This window comes from Heterodontus francisci, chromosome 34 (assembly GCF_036365525.1).
Source record: "Heterodontus francisci isolate sHetFra1 chromosome 34, sHetFra1.hap1, whole genome shotgun sequence".
NCBI lineage: Eukaryota > Metazoa > Chordata > Chondrichthyes > Heterodontiformes > Heterodontidae > Heterodontus > Heterodontus francisci.
In genome coordinates, this window is record NC_090404.1 from 48113302 (window position 1) to 48129668 (window position 16367).

The 16367-nt window shown below is 40.4% G+C and overlaps 1 protein-coding gene across 1 annotated transcript; it reads left to right on the forward strand.

Moving 5' to 3' along the window:
* The first annotated feature begins 12553 nt into the window (after positions 1-12553).
* On the forward strand, positions 12554-15655 carry LOC137348531 (probable G-protein coupled receptor 139). Its single transcript, XM_068013835.1, has 2 exons — positions 12554-12623; positions 14754-15655. Exons 1-2 carry the CDS (start codon positions 12554-12556, stop codon positions 15653-15655), a joined length of 972 nt encoding a protein of 323 aa, XP_067869936.1.
* The last annotated feature ends 712 nt before the right edge of the window (positions 15656-16367 follow it).

Here is a 16367-nt window from a genome sequence, read left to right on the forward strand (position 1 = left end):
TTCATATCATCTTGGTGTGAGCTGAGCTGGAGAGCTTTCTCAAAACATAAGGATCTGATATTTAAATGCTTATTGCGGATATTTCAGAGCAAACTGACACAACATGATAGGAAACCGAGGCTTTGATGTCCTCAACTCATTTGATGAATAGCAGCTGCAACAATGCTGTTCACCCTCAGTACTGCACTGGAGGTTTTGCCTGTATGGGGAACTCAAACACTTCAGATTTATGCTGAGAGTCTTCCCTCAGTGTATGGATTACAATGTATTTCCATCATCACCCTATCGATATGTATGGAAGGACTGGATTTTGAACTCACATCCCGTGGTTCCAGAATCACATACCTCCTTCTGAATACAAAGATGGTGTCACCACCATCACTCAACTATTTTTCTGCATTTAAAGATTAATACCGAGATAGGCACTTGTGTCCGAGAGTTGTCTACACCTTTGGAACTGCCCCATTCTGCATCAGTATTGAAAATAGAAGGGAAGAAAAGAGAAAAGTTATGTGATAATGCTGCGAGTAATCAAAATCAAAAAAACAACATTGAAAATTTGGATAGTTATCCCGCGGCTGCGACGGACATTGTGTTACTTTTGAAGATTTGAATTTTGCAATGTCCTGTAGTTACAACCTGTTGTTGTATGAAGGGACTAAAGGATACCATAAAAAAATCTGGCCCCTGGTCCAAAGTAGATGGCCGATGCTTAGAAATTTTAATAACTAAATATGCATGGAGTAGGAAAGAAGTATAAAAATTGAAAATATGTTATCCTTGATAATCCTGATGATTGCTTTTGATCATCATCGACGAACAGTGACTCTGCTGCCTACAGTATTATGGTGAATACAGTGCACGGTCCTGCAAATATATATTGATCAGACACATTTAAAACTGTTGGTGTTGGACATGGATGGGGAACCCGATGTTCCACCTTTTGACCTTTCCTACACCGGGTCTAATAAAATAATTAGAATGAGGTGACGGTTTTGGATATAGGTGGGGAGAAGTTTGTTCCATTTGATTACTTTTTCCACTTCCATTCCAATAAAATGATCCGAGTGAAGTGAGACTGAGTTCTAAGTGTTGCTTCTGGAGATGGCTGATGAGTGGTGTGCTCTTCTATACTTATCACTCCAAGTCTAATAGAATGTCAAACAGGAAGTCATCTTTAGAAGCTAATCGCAGAGGACAATAATAGTCCCATAATACTAGGTATATTTTAAGATAAGGATAACGATAAAGGTAAAGATAATAATGGGCAATGCGTGAATAGTATCGATTGAAGCAAAATCAGAGGAGGGGGGACCCTCTACTGAAGAGATTTTCCATCATCGTTTACATACCAAAAGCATGGAGGCAGCTCAAAATTATTTGTTATATGAATCATCGATCACAATGACTTAACTGGGACATCAAACGCTGCAAGAATAGGATATTCAATGGCATAGACAGAACCTTTCGCTTGTCCGTGAATTTCCCCTGATTTTTTTTAATACATCTCATCGAGTGTAGACTAAGTTCTGTCATGTGTTGTTTTGTCCCTCGTTTATACTTATTGAAAACCTCCAGCAATACAATTACGCTGAATCACCATTTATATTTATGACAGCAATTTGAACAAACAAATTATGTCATTTTGTTTCACTCATTGTTTTGTCACGGACTTGTAATTACTTTTCTCCTCAGATTAAAAGTAGTGTGTGTGCCTTGAAGACTCTGTTAAAAACAGTGCACCTTTAAGGTAGAGAAAGATCCGGAGACACAGTGTACCACAGCTGCATTTTTGTTACCCTGGGCAACAGCAGGAGTGAGAGGAAGAGGTTACATGGTGATGTTTCCACTTGGCTGTTTGTGGAAGTGGCAGAAACAGGCTGAAACTAGTTAGTTTTGAGAGGCTTTCCCAACAGCATATTGAACAGACGAAAGCTGACTATTTCCTCTCAGCAAAAATTCTACAAGGAACTGCAAGCCAAGTTAATCCCCTAAGTAAGAAGAAAAGCCTTCTTTTTCAAGAAACCGTTGGTATTGCTGTGCTCATCGTTCAAAGAACAGTTTAATGCTTGCTGCAACCAAAGATTTGAAGGCCTATCGACTGAAGGACTATTTTCATTCAATCCACGTGAAGATTTCAGGTGACCTTTGACTATTTTTACGTTAGAAGACCACATCCACCAGGCACGTAACACGCAAAGACTTTCTCATTTTATTTATTTTTCAGAGACAGCTAATTTTTTTAAAACGCCACTTTTTAAAAAACGATTAACTACTGCCATTTCTGAATGTATGTGTGTGAGGTCTTTAGACATACATTTATCTCAATATTGTTTAAGATTTATTTTTAATAAATAGTTTATTTGTTGTTGACTACAGATACCTGGTTTGGTCTGTTTTATTCCTGTGGTTACGAGAGTGTTTGATTTGGCTGTTTTCCGATTGGGTGTGAAAGCTTAATAAAATGCTGTGAACTATGGAGTGATGGGACTAAATTTACAGTACACTGCTCCTGTCACGGTCGTGACATATTTAATTGGGCGGCTGGTTCCGGGATCAGAATCAGATTTATTGGAGGGCTCGCGTTTGGAATCATATTAATAGTTCATCTCTGGGATAACACAAAATTGGGTTTTGCTCTCGCGTCTGGGATCATATTAATTGGAAACACGATTGTTGGGATCCAAATCTAATGCCAATGATGAAAATAAAATGAACTAGGTTTCTTGTACCATAAGGAACAGTCTATACCATAGGTATATATTAAGGATTTGAACGTAAATGTGGGAGGCATGATTGGGAAATTTGCTCATGACACAAAAGTTGGCAGTTTATTGGTTAGTGAAGAGGATAGCTGTAGACTCCAGAATGTGATCAATGGTTTGGTTGAATGGGTGGAAAATTCGCAAATGGAATTCAATGCAGAAAAGTGTGTGGTAATGCTTTTGGGGAAGGCCAGCAAAGCAGGGGAATGCACAATAAATGGCAGGAGATTGAGTCATGGTAGAAGAAGTGAGAGACCATGGAGTGCATGTCCACAGGTCCCTGAAGGTGGCAGGACAGGTAGATAGAGTGGTGAGGAAGGCATATGGAATGCTTTCCTTTATTGCCTGAGGCATAGAACACAAAAGCAGGGATGTAATGCTGGAAATGAATAAAACGTTGGTTAGGCAACAGCTGGAGCATTATGTACAAAAGAAGGTCACTACATTACAGGAATGACATAATTGGTTTGGAGAGAGTACAGGGGAGATTAACAAGAATATTTCCAAGGCTTGAAACTTGCAGCTATGAGGAAAGATTGGATAAGCTTGGGTTGTTATCCTTGGAACAGAGGAGGCTGAGGGGTGGCTTTATTGAGGTGTACAAAATTATAAGCGGCCTAGATAGAGTAGACAGGAAGGACCTCTTTCCTCTGACGGATAGGTCAGTTACCAGGGCACAGATTTAAGGTAATTGGTAGAACGGTTAGAGGGGACATGAGGAAAAACTTTTTCAACCAGATGGTGGTGGGTGACCGGTAGTTACTGCCAGGAATGGTGGTGGAAGCAGACACCCTTAACTCATTTCAAGGGTACCTGGATAGGCACCTGAAGTGCTGTAAAATGCAAGGCTACGGACCAGGTGATGGAAGGTGGTATTAGATTGGGTGGCTAGATTTTTCAGCTGGTGCAGACACAATGAACTGAATGGCCTCCTTCTGTGACTAATTTGTCTATGGCTCTATGATTCTAATGGCATTAGTAGTTGCAGCAGGGTTTCTGGGTAAGGAGAATGTCTCCCTCAGTGACTTGATAAATTTAACTAAGAATAAACTAAAAGAATTGGCGGGAAAATTGGGGTGAGAATTGAAATTGACCTAATAGTCCAAACATCTGGAATTAGACAAAGAAGAGGCGAGGAACGAGAAGGTAGTAAGTCAGAGATTGATGCAGTGAAATTAGCCCAAGTTCAGAGAGAAATGAAAATCTTGAATTGGAAAAAGAGTAATGGGAAAAAGAAAAAAAACAACAGCAATAACAAGACTTGAGGCTGAAAAATAATTAAGAAAACTTGAACTTGACAAAGAGGAAAGGCAGAAAGAGAGGGAGTTTAGACTAAAAGAGATGGAATGAGGATAAAGGGTTTGTGTTGACTCCAGGGAAAATTTGGGTCAGGAAGAATCTGAATTCAGCCTATGACCCAGCAAAAAAGATGTTTAGATTTATACCAGTTCATTCTAAGTTTGGGGAAAGGGACGTAGAGGCATTTTTCAGACCTTTTGAAAAAAAATAGCCAAGCAGATGAAATGGCCAAAGGAAAACTGGACACTGCTTATGCAAAGCAGATTGGTAGGCAGAGCTCATGATGTTTATGTCATGCTTCCTGAACAGCTTTCTGCAGATTATGCAATGGCAAAAAGGACTATTCTCACTACGTATGATTTAGTCCCTGTAGCTTACCGTCAGAAGTTTCGGAACTTATGGAGATTGAATGGCAGATGTATGTAGAATTTAAGTGGGTGACGCAAATTATTTTTGACCATTGGATGCGGGCATTAAAGGTGAAAACCACATATGAGAACATTCGAGAGTTGATTCTTTTGGAGGAACTAAGCGGGCTTTTCATGACATTTAAAAGAGTCTGTGGTGATAAGTGGATGTGCAACCTTAGCCACACATGGTGGACATATAGAGGGGAAATTTCCTTTAAACCAAAATCCATACTGCTTGAGTCCAGACAAACAGACCTAAGTGAAAGTAAAGATCTGACACATGCTGGAAAGCAACTTGAGTGAACCTAGTCAAAGTAACTAGAGTTCACCGATAATTCTATTACCTAAACCTGATGGGTCAAATCGGTTTTGCATAGACTACAGCAAAGTCAATGCGGTACCAAAGTCAGACTCCTATTCAATTCTGCATTTCGAAGACTGTATCAACAGAGTGTGCAGTGCGAGGTTTCTTGCTATTATAAACTTGTTAAAGGGTTACTGGCAACTTACTTTGACTCCTCGAGCCAAAGAGGTATCAGTTTTTGTAACGCCTGACAGTCTTCATCTGTGATGTAAGTAATAGTGATGCCATTCGGGCTAAAATAAATGCCCCAGCCACTTTTCAACGATGAATGAATCTGATGGTAGCCAGTGTTCTCAACTGTGTAGTGTATCTTGATGATGCACGAATATATAGTAACAGTTGGCAAGAGCACTGACAGCAGCCAAGAATTCTGTTCAAAACGTTACAAGCTGTGGACTTGGTGATAAATCTGACAAAAAGCGAATTTGGAAAAGCAAGAAGAAGTTATCTCGGATATATAGTGGGGCAAGGACAAATATTGCCAAAAACGGCAAAGGTACAAACCTTATTGGAGTTCCCTAAGTCTGAATAGGAAATAATGAGGATTTTAAGGATGTGCCATTTTTACAGGAAATGTGCTGGGAATTGTACTGTGGCAACTCCATTAACCGAATTGCTACAAAAAAACCAAAAACAAAGTAGCATGGTCAGATGAATACAAGGCAGCTTGTGAAAATCTAAAGGTAATCCTAACTAATGAACCAGTGTTGGCTGCTCCAAATTTGGCTAAACCCTTTAAAATAGCTGTCGATGTTAGTGACCTAAGCGTTGGAGCAGTCTTGTTGCAAGGTGATGAATTGGGCATACAGAAGCTGGTAGGGTACTTCTCAAGAAAACTAAATTGCCATCAAGAAGTATTCCACTGTAGAAAAAGAAACATTGGGACTTTTTGCTGGCTCTTCAACATTTGGATGTATATAGCCACCACGACTGTAAGAAATACGAATATAAACTAACCACAACCCATTAACGTTTGTGGAAAATTTTAAAAGCCGCAATTCCAGAATATTTAGATGCAGTTTGTTGTTACAGCCTTATCATCTAAGAATTGTAAATACTTTAGGTTAAAGTAATGCTATCACCGATGCTTTGTCACGAGTTCAACCATGTTAACTTGTATGTATGGCGATAGTACAAAGAAAATGATGTAAATTTTTAATAGTGTGAATGTAGAAAATGCTAAGAGTTTTTTTTTCCCAGTTTGAATTTTTTTGGCATTGTAAATTGACATTTCAGGAATGGTGTTTAATTTCGCCAAGGGCAGAGGTGTACAGACCTGTAATTATTTTTCTCCTCAGATTAAAAGAAGCGTGTGTGCATTTAAGACTCTGTTAAAAACAGTGCACCTTTAAGGAAGAGAAGGTTCTGGAGACACAGTGTGCAACAGGTGCATTTTTGTTACCCTGGGCAACAGCAGGACTGAGAGCGAGGTGACACAGTAATGTTTCCACTTGACTGTGTGTGGAACTGGCAAAAACGGGCTGAAACCGATTAGTTCTGAGAGAATTTCTAGCGAGGCGAACTAAAGAGAAAGAAGCTGTCTATTTCTCTCACAGCACAAAATTCTACAAGGATCTCCAAGCCCAGTTAATTCCATTAGTAAAGAAGAAAAGCCTTCTTTTTCAAGAAAAAGTTTGCATTGCTGTGCTGATCGTTCAAAGAACTGTTTAATGCTTGCAGCTGCCACACGCCACCCTGATTTGTACCTATATTCTAGTTCCTTCACTGTTGATGGGTCAAAAAACATGAAGCATCCTCCCTAACAGCACTGTGGGACTACCAACACCGAAGAGATTTGAGTGGTTCAAGAAGGCGGCTCACCACCTCCTTCCCTCTCCAGGGCAATAAGGGATGAGTAGCAAATGCTGGCCTTGCCAGTAATGTCAACATCCCATGAAAGAATATAGCATTTCTGTGTAACCTGAATTGTCTCTCTAGTCTTTCCCATGTCTCATTGACCTGAGTACTCTCTCTAAAATTTGCCATTCCTGTTTAACTGGGTATTTCCAGCACTTCCTGTATTTATTGCACATTTTCAGATTCTGCAGTTTTTTTTTTGCTTTTATTATTGAGATAGTGGATGTGCTTGCCATACTCTTTCAGTCTTCCCTAGATATGGGGAAGGTGAAAGAGGATTGGAGAGTGGCAAATGTGGCACCCTTATTCAAGAAAGGACGTAAGGACAGTCCTTGCAACTACAGGCCAGTTGGTTTAACATCATTGATGTGTTTCAGAAACAGCGAAAAATCAAATGGTACTTGGAGAGGTTTGAGTTAATTAAGGATAACCAGCATGGATTTGTAAAAGGCAGATCATGATTGATTAATGTAATTGAATTTTTTGACTAAGTAACAGAGAATGTTGATGATGGGAGTCGGTTGGTCGTTGGATTTTAAGAAAGCTTTTGATAAAGTACCACAGAAAAAGCTGATTAACAAAACTGAGATTCATAGAATAGGAGACCCAGTGTCCAAATGGACAGAAAATTGGCTGAAGGACAGAAACATCGAGTCGTGGTAATGTTAGTTTTTCATACTGGAAGATTTTAGACAGTGGTGTTCCCCAGGGGTCAGAGATGGGACCACTGCTTTTTTGCTAAATAAAATAATTTAGACCTTGGAATACAGAGTAGAATTGCAAAATTTGCGATGATCTAAAATTAGGAGGAGTGGCAAACAACGAGGATGATAGGAACAGGACTTAAATGATCTTCCGGAATGGGAAGAGAGGTGGCAGATGGAATGTAATAAAGACAGGTGTGAGGGGATGCATTTTGGTAGAAGGGATAGAGTAAGTCAATATTGACTTAATGGCACAGTTCTAAATTGCTTTCAGGAAGAGAGGAATCTGGGTGCTTATGTGCATCGATCCTTCAACGTGGCAGGACATGTTCACAGATTGGTTAGCAAAGCATATGGGATATTTGGTTTCATAAATAGAGGCAAAGAGTGAAAGAGCGGGGAGGTTATGCTAAACATTTATAAAGCTCTTGATAGGCCCCAACTGGAGCACTACGTTCAGTTCCAGTCACTACACTTTAGTACGGAAGTGAGGGTCCTTGAGAGGGCTCAAAGGAGATTTACCAGAATGCTTCCAGTGATGGGGGATTTGAGTTACAAAGTTGTATTGGAAAAGCTGGGATTGTCTCCCTGGAGCAAAGGAGGTTGAGGGGAGATTTGATCGAGGTACACAATATTGTGGCAGGCTTAGATAAGGTTAACGAGGAATAACTGTTCCCATTAACTGATGGTACAAGGACTAGGGGACACAGATTGAAGATTTTGAGCAAGGTATGCAGCGGGAATGTGAGGAAGAACTTTTCTATGGAGCGAGTGGTAATGACCTGGAACGTGCTGCCTACGAAGGCGGTGTAAGTGGAGACAATCAATGATTTCAAAAGGAAATTGATTAGACACTCGAAGGAATTAAACTTGCAGAGCCACCGTGAAACAGCAGGGGCGTGGGACTGACTGGATTGCTTCACGGAGAGCTGGCATGGACTCGATTGGTTGAAGTTCCTGAATGGTCTCCTTCTATGCCATAAATGACTCTGTGGATCTAAGTAATGAATGGTCTTTGATGAAGCAGCTGACGATGTTTGGAACTAGGACATTACCCTGTGGAACTCCTGCAGCAATATCCTGGGACTGAGATGATTGGCCACCAAAATTCACAACCATCTTCCTTTGTTGTAGGTATGGCTCCAGCCAGTGGAGAGCTTTCCCTCGAGTCCTATTGAGATCAAAGTAGCTAGGGCTTCTTGATGCAACACTCCATCAAGTGTAGCCTTAATGTCAAGGGCAGTCCTTCTCATCGAATTCAGCCGTTTTTGCCATGTTTGAATAAAGGCTGTAATGAAATCTGGAGCTGAATGGCCCTGGCTGAACACAAACTGATCATCAGTGAACAGGTTATTGCTGTGCAAGTGCTGTTTCATAGCACTGACAGTGACACATTCCGTCAATTTGTTGATTATTGAGAGTAGACTGATGGGTGATAATTGGTAGATTGGCTTTGTCTGGCTTTGTGCAGAGAGGACGTACCTGATCAATTTCCCACGTTGTCAGATAATTGTAAATGGAGTGGAATGGCTTGTCTCGGGGCGCAGCTAGTCAGTGCACAAGTCTTCAATACTGGCAGGGCCCAAAACCTCAGCACTATCCTGTGCTTTCAACTGTTTCTTGATATCACGTGGAGTGCATCGAATTGGAGTGTTTGTGGAGCCTCCTCCTCTGGTTACCTGTTTAATTGTTCACTACCATTACAGCTGGATGTGGCAGATATGCAGAGCTTTGATCTGATACGTCAGTTGTGGGATCACTTTGTTCCACTTTTCGCATGCTGCTTCCGCTATATACTTGCTTGTAGTCCTGTGCTGTAGTCCAGGTTGGCACCTCATTTTAAAGTATGCTTTATACCGCTCTTGGCATGCTCTCCTACACTCCTCATTGAACCATGGTACTTTCCTTGGTTTGAGAGTAATGGTAGAGTGAGTGATATGCCGGGCCATGAGGTTACAGATTTGAGTTGAATGCATTTGTGCTCCTCCTATTGGCCCACAGTGTGGAATGGGTGCCTAGCTTTCACATACTAAATCTCTTCTGAAACAATTCTATTTAACACACTGGTAATGCCACACAACGCGTTCGAGTGTATTCTCAGTGTGAAAACGGGCCCAGTACTGTCATGGACAGATGCATCTGCGACAGGAAGATTTGTAAGGGCGAAGCCAGGTTAGCTTTTCCCTCTGTTCATTTCCACATCGCTTTCCACAGCCCGAGTTTCGCAGATATGTGCTTCAGGACTCAGCCAGAGTGGTCAGTACTGGTGTGACCGAGCCACTACTCACTCTGTGTGATGGACATTGATGTCCCCCACCCAGAGTACATTATGTGTCCCTGCAACCCTCAGTGCTCTTCCAAGTTGTGTTCAATATAGAGGAGAACTGATTCATCAGCTGAGGGAGAGCGGTCGTTGGTAATCAGTAGGAGAAATCTTTGTTCATGTTTGAGCTGATACCATGAGACTTTATGTGATCCAGACTCAATGTTGAGGACTCCCAGGGCCAATCCCTGCTGACTGTATACCCCTGTGCCGCGACCTGTGGTTCATCTATCGTACCTGTGGGGCAGGCCACAACCAGGAGATGTGATAGAGGAATCAGGGACATTAGCTGTAAACTCTGGTTCTGTCAGTATGGCTATGTCAGACTGCTTCTTGACAAGTCTGTGGATACATCTCCCATATTTGGGAAAAGTCCCCCAATATTCACGAGGAGGACTTTGCAGGGTCTGTCTTTGCCATTTGCCTTGCCTAGATCAATGCCAGGTGCTCCATCAGGTTTTAATCTTTTTGGATTCTTCTGGAGCAGTTTGATATAACTGAGTGGCTTGTTAGGCAATTTCAGAGGGCTGTATAAGTCAACCACATTACTGTGGAACTACAGTCTCATGCAGGCCAGACTGGGCAAGGATGGCAGAATCCCTTTCCTAAAGCACATCAGTGAACCAGATGAGATTTGTGACAAACAGGCAGGTTCATGATCACATTACTGAGACTAGTTTTTTCTTACTCTAGAATTATTAATTATTTGGATTTAAGCTCCACCAGGGACTTGAACTCATATCTCCAAAGCATATATCTGGGACTCTGGGTTACTAATCCAATAATTACACCACTGCTCCCACACATAATTGTGTAGAAGTTAGAAATAACTCCAAATAAAAATTTGATTGAATTGTTGCTTATTTTTATTCTTTTTTATTCTTTCATGTGGGTGCCACTGGCAAGGCCAGCATTTTTTGCCCACTCCTAATTGCCCTTGATAATGGAATGGCTTGCTAGGCGATTTCGGAGGGCAGCTCCGAAAGGATATTAGTGAAGCAAATGGGTTTTCACAACAATCAGTGATAGTGTCATGGACCATTACTGAGTGTGGCTTTCAGTTCCAGATAATTTTAATCAATAAATTGAAGTTACAATCCACCAGATACCGTGGTGATATTTGAACCCGTACCCCAAGAGAATTAAAAGCAAAATACTGTGGATGCTGGAAATCTGAAACAAAAAAAAGAAATGCTGGATTCACTCAGCAGGTCTGGCAGCATCTGTGGAAAGAGAAGCAGAGTTAACGTTTCGGGTCAGTGACCCTTCTTCGGAACTAGAAGGGTTCCGAAGAAGGGTCACTGACCCGAAATGTTAACTCTGCTTCTCTTTCCACAGATGCTGCCAGACCTGCTGAGTGAATCCAGCATTTCTTGTTTTTGCCCCAAGAGAATTAGTTTAGTTTAGTTTAGTTTAGAGATACAGCACTGAAACAGGCCCTTTGGCCCACCGAGTCTGTGCCGACCATCAACCACCCATTTATACTAATCTATTACCACTACCTCCCATTATTAGTAAATTGCTTTCTGTCATTCTAAAAAAAAGTATTGTTAGTCCTGCAACACTGACTTCAGTATGATTCCGGTTCGAATGGTTTTAATCATTAAGGTTTAACATGATTTTATTATTAACAGTATTGTTCTTTAACAGTATTATAGTAAATGACAAGTAATGAACTGTTTACCCCATGGATTTCAAAATAATCAGACTTGGCCTCCCAAAGCTACTGTCCATGCAGTGCATTTCAGACTGTGTCCAAAGCTTTATCTTGTGGAGGGAACAGGCACCATCTTTACCCTATTCGAATGCGTTTGACTGCATATGTGCATCTTTGCGCTTATCTATTTATTATTAATCCTACCCTCACACTGACTGTGTTAATTGACTACAGAGGTGCCACGTACTATGGCTATTTCATCCTTCACCTCGGTTGTATAACAATTTATATGCCTCAGGAATGTGTATCATAAACTGGATCTATGTACAGGCCTCTTCGGCCTTGTATTCCTCCACAAATCCGAACGCTTACGCATTTTTTTCAATTCTATCAGTTGCTGCGGCATGTTGGTGACTTAGCATCAGCACCCCTTAACTAAATCACTCACTAGATCTTAACTTTCACCATCAGCATTAACACACTCTTTGCCTTTGTACCAGGACAGCTTTGTTGTTTAATCTCTCCTGCCCTCTGCCCCCACCCCTCCCCCTCACTTGCTTAAAACCTAATGCTTTTCTAAACTTTGCCTGATTATTTTGAAATCCATGGGGTAAACAGTTCATTACTTGTCATTTACTATAATACTGTTAAAGAACAATACTGTTAATAATAAAATCATGTTAAAGCTTAATGATTAAAACCATTCTAACCTCTGATGAAAGGTCACAGACCTAAAACGTTAACTCTGCGTCTATCTCCATAGATGCTGCCAGACCTGCTGAGTATTTCCAGCACTTAATGTTTTTAGGTTAAGTTGATTTCCTGAAGAATTTAAGAAAACACCAGCACGTTGCAATGCGAATTAAGGGTGCAGATCACATTGTAACTATTCGCTGTTACCTTTTCAAACTCTGTGGCGTCCATATTTTGTCCAATCTACTGCATCGAAAATGAGAGACAAATCGACTGAATCGATCTGTTTGCTTAACGACTGGAATTAATATAACTGGTGATATAACTGAACCTGTTTGTTCAATGACTGAAATTCACTTTAATGGTTCTGTTGTCTAATTGTGTCTCTGGGGATTTCACATCGGGTATAATAAGGTATCATTTGAAGGTTGAACGCCCGTGTGTGGGATTCCAAACGGAGATCACTGCTTCTTGCAGTAAAATGCACGCCCCGCCAAGAGGCCTGGCCTATGCCATTTATTACACTGTCCTTGCAGCTATCGCAGTTCCAGGTAAAATGTTTCAGTAAGTTATTCGTTGTAAAAGGTGCTAGTTATTTAGAATGTTCCAGTGACTTGCTATTGACAACACTTTGTGCAACTTGCTGCCAAAGAGCCACCTGTACAGCAATATGATTGATTGGTCACAAACCAAAGGACCATGTCTTTTTAAAGTGTGTTGGTTTGTTGATATTATGTTTAAGTGTTTGCACTATTTATTTCTGTTCAAAATTTTACCTCCCTATATTGTGGAATTGAAAAAAATGAGCAGACTTGAACATTGGCATCTAAATAACATTTGAAAATTCTTCCCATTTTCACTGAACCAGCCACTTGGCCGCTGTGGGGAGTGAATGAACTTTCCACCAGTTTTTGCCTTGTTTCCACATAGCTATTTCTGGGTGATGATGTTGTGCCTCCACGAAAGCCACTGGGTTTTTCATCGATACCTACACTTCCAAACATGGCTTTGAAATCAAGTTTAATAATATTTGACCTTCCTTAGTTCCTTGGATCTAAGCTCTGTTCCCACCTTCCCTCATCCCCTAGCCTGACTCAGAATAGTTTGTTCCAGCGGGGTTGGAAGTGGGGAACGTTGAAAAGGGAATGTTTTAAATCACAATGTGCTATTATATATTGTATTACCGCATTTCACAAGTGGACTATATAGTAGGATGATACTATGACAACATTGTTTACACATTTTAGCACGCTATTGATACTGTATTTCATTGGTATTGTCACATTGCTATAACTGAAGAACCTGTTATTTGCTTCCATGCCCATCTGTGAATTGTTAGGCCGCAGCGTGGGTGCTGAGGTACCTTGGCCATTTTATATTATATGCGTATAATTCTTCAGTCACTGTGAATATACAGTCTCGTGTTTAAACTACATCGGATGTAAAACAGACAATTAACTTAAACAGGTGTAATATTGTGTGCAATGCAGAAACCAGCCAACCTGTTCAAAGTCAATCACACTGTTGAACTGAAGCCATCCCAGATAATTGAAGCAAAAGGTGAGGATAATGAATATAGTCTTCTGCCCGTTACAAAATTAAGCACTGTGAGAAAACAGATAAGCATGTATTGATAGACGTGACCCAAATAAAATAAATTACATTAAAATAAATTAAAATCACAACACTTTTCTATGGACTTCATAGAAATTCAGATATACCTTAACTGCTTTCAAGAATTATGAAACTCTTGGGTAAAAGAGAGAAAAGAAGATTTGCATTTCAACAGCACCTGTCAACCCCAAGTGCCTGGCAGCTAAAGAAGTAGTTTTGAAGTTACTATTATCGTTGTAATGTAGGGAAAGCGGCATCGAATTTGCACAACAAGATTACACAAAGAGCAGTATGATAACGACAAGATAACCTCCGTTTTTGTGATGTGAATATTGTCCAGGTCACCGGGAATAGCTCTGCTGCCCTTTTTCGATATGGTGCCGCAGAATATTTTACAGCAGACAGGGGCTTCAGCTTAACATCTCCTCTGATGATTATAATGAATATTTAAATCGTTGACTTTGCTGATTGAATAGCTAATTGTTACCTTTTTTTGATAGTAACACCATTCGATCAATTACTGAGATGATTTAGTGTTTTATCATAATTTGGCTTCAACAAATCAACTTTTGCAGGTACATTAAAGGTCAACGTGTTATTGACAATTTGAAACAATGAGCTAAGCCACTGGTTCATTAATAAGCCATATTTGGGGCTTCTGTATCCTTTTAAAATCCATTCATTGGTTGCACCCGTTACAGAACTTCCACATTCACTGCTCCTGCCAGCTTTCCACAAACATTTCTCAAGCCCTCATGCTCTTTGTCTCCTCATCCAGGTTCGGGTTATTTTATTTATCACTGCACAATTGACTATTTTAATCCATCTGAAACTTACACATGATTTGAATCGATTTTGCTTCTTTATAGATCCCAATTATAAATTACATTCATTATTAAATTTCACCTTTCCTTCACCCGAGGTCTCCAAAAGATTCCATTTCCATTTTGGAAGATAACATGGATTTCATTACTTCACGTGTCAAAGCTGTAAACTTTGAAAAACTCTGATTAGCATGATATATTTCCTAAGAGCTAATTCTCTATGGTTTCCGCTCCCTCTTACAGTTAATTTGGTGGCGATTGTGATCCTGTCCCGAGGAAGATGCGGTCTCTCCAGATGTGTCACTTGGTACCTGGTGTCCATGGCAGTGGCCGATCTCCTGGTCATTATCACCGCTGTGATATTAAACCGGATTCCTAGTATTTATTTTTCAGCTAGCTTCTTGTCCATTACTCCCGTATGCAGTCTCAGCATTGCTTTAATTTATGCATCCAGGGACAGTTCTGTTTGGTTAACGGTTGCTTTCACCTTCGATCGATTTGTGGCTATTTGTTGCCAGAAATTAAAAACAAAATATTGCATCAAGAAAACAGCAGTCGTAGTGACAGGAATGGCTTGTTCACTGGGATGTTTAAATAGTGTTCCCTGGTACTTTATACATGAACCCATATACATAATTAACAATGTTCCGTGGTATTGCAAGCTGAAGCAAATCCGTTACACTTCTCACATATGGACAGCATTTGACTGGTTTCATCGTATTTTGACCCCATGTACCCCATTCCTTCTGATTATTCTGCTGAATGCTTTGACTGTGAGACACATTCTAGCAGCTAGTCGAGGCCGCAGGAGATTCCGTGCCCCCGGCAAAGGAGAGAATCAGAGAGACCCAGAGATGGAGAGCCGGAGAAAATCCATTGTTTTAGTGTTTGCCGTCTCGGGCAGTTTCATCCTGTTGCGGATGACCTATGTTGTACAGTTCTTTTATGAGCGAATTGCAAATGATTATCAGATTATGGGCTTCAGTGATCCCAAATTTATTCTGCAAGAAAGTGGAAATATGCTCCAACTGTTGAGTTGTTGCACCAATACGTTTATTTATGCAGTAACTCAGAGTAAATTCAGAGAGGAGTTGAAGAACACAGTCAAATATCCATTGAATGTATTCGGTAAATTATTTAAATAATAGAAATATAAACAACGCATTAATACAGTGAGCAAGGGAACATTGTTATTTATGAGAGGTGAAGTCAATAGATCTGTTCATTTGTGGGCTGACACCAGAAAAATTGGCATGAAATCTTCTGGATGGCTGTTAAAAGCATGGCCAGTTCAGTAATTTGAGACAGAAAAGTGAATCTCCAAATTTTAAATGGCCTACATGTACTACAATATCACAGGGCACAGATGACTTTTCGTCCCCACATGCCCAATCGGAATGATCATTAATTGTGGCTTTGCCAGTGTCACCCACATCCCCAGAACAAATACCTCTAAAAAATTATATGTAACAAATAATCACCACCGATTCTTCCATGTAAAGGTGAAAATAACAGCTGAGTTTAAAGGCAGAGGTGCAATCTTGGGGAATAAACACACCATTTGAATGATGTTGACAACTGAACTGTGCCAGAGACAAAAAAAAAACACATTAAAATTTGCTGATATGTGACCTTCCTTGGCCAGTGTCTCAAGATTCCAATTAACTGATGGGCGACCTACAATCACTACATCACTCTACCAGTGTTTTGAAGGTACTGGATCATGTTTTTTCTCTAATTCACAGATGACAAGCTCAAGTCTGTCCCTAAATAGTTTACATCTGCACCTAGCAGAATGGCCAAGAGTTATAATTTTTGTTTTGTTACACCCAGTATCTTGAATGAAGCAGTCAAGAC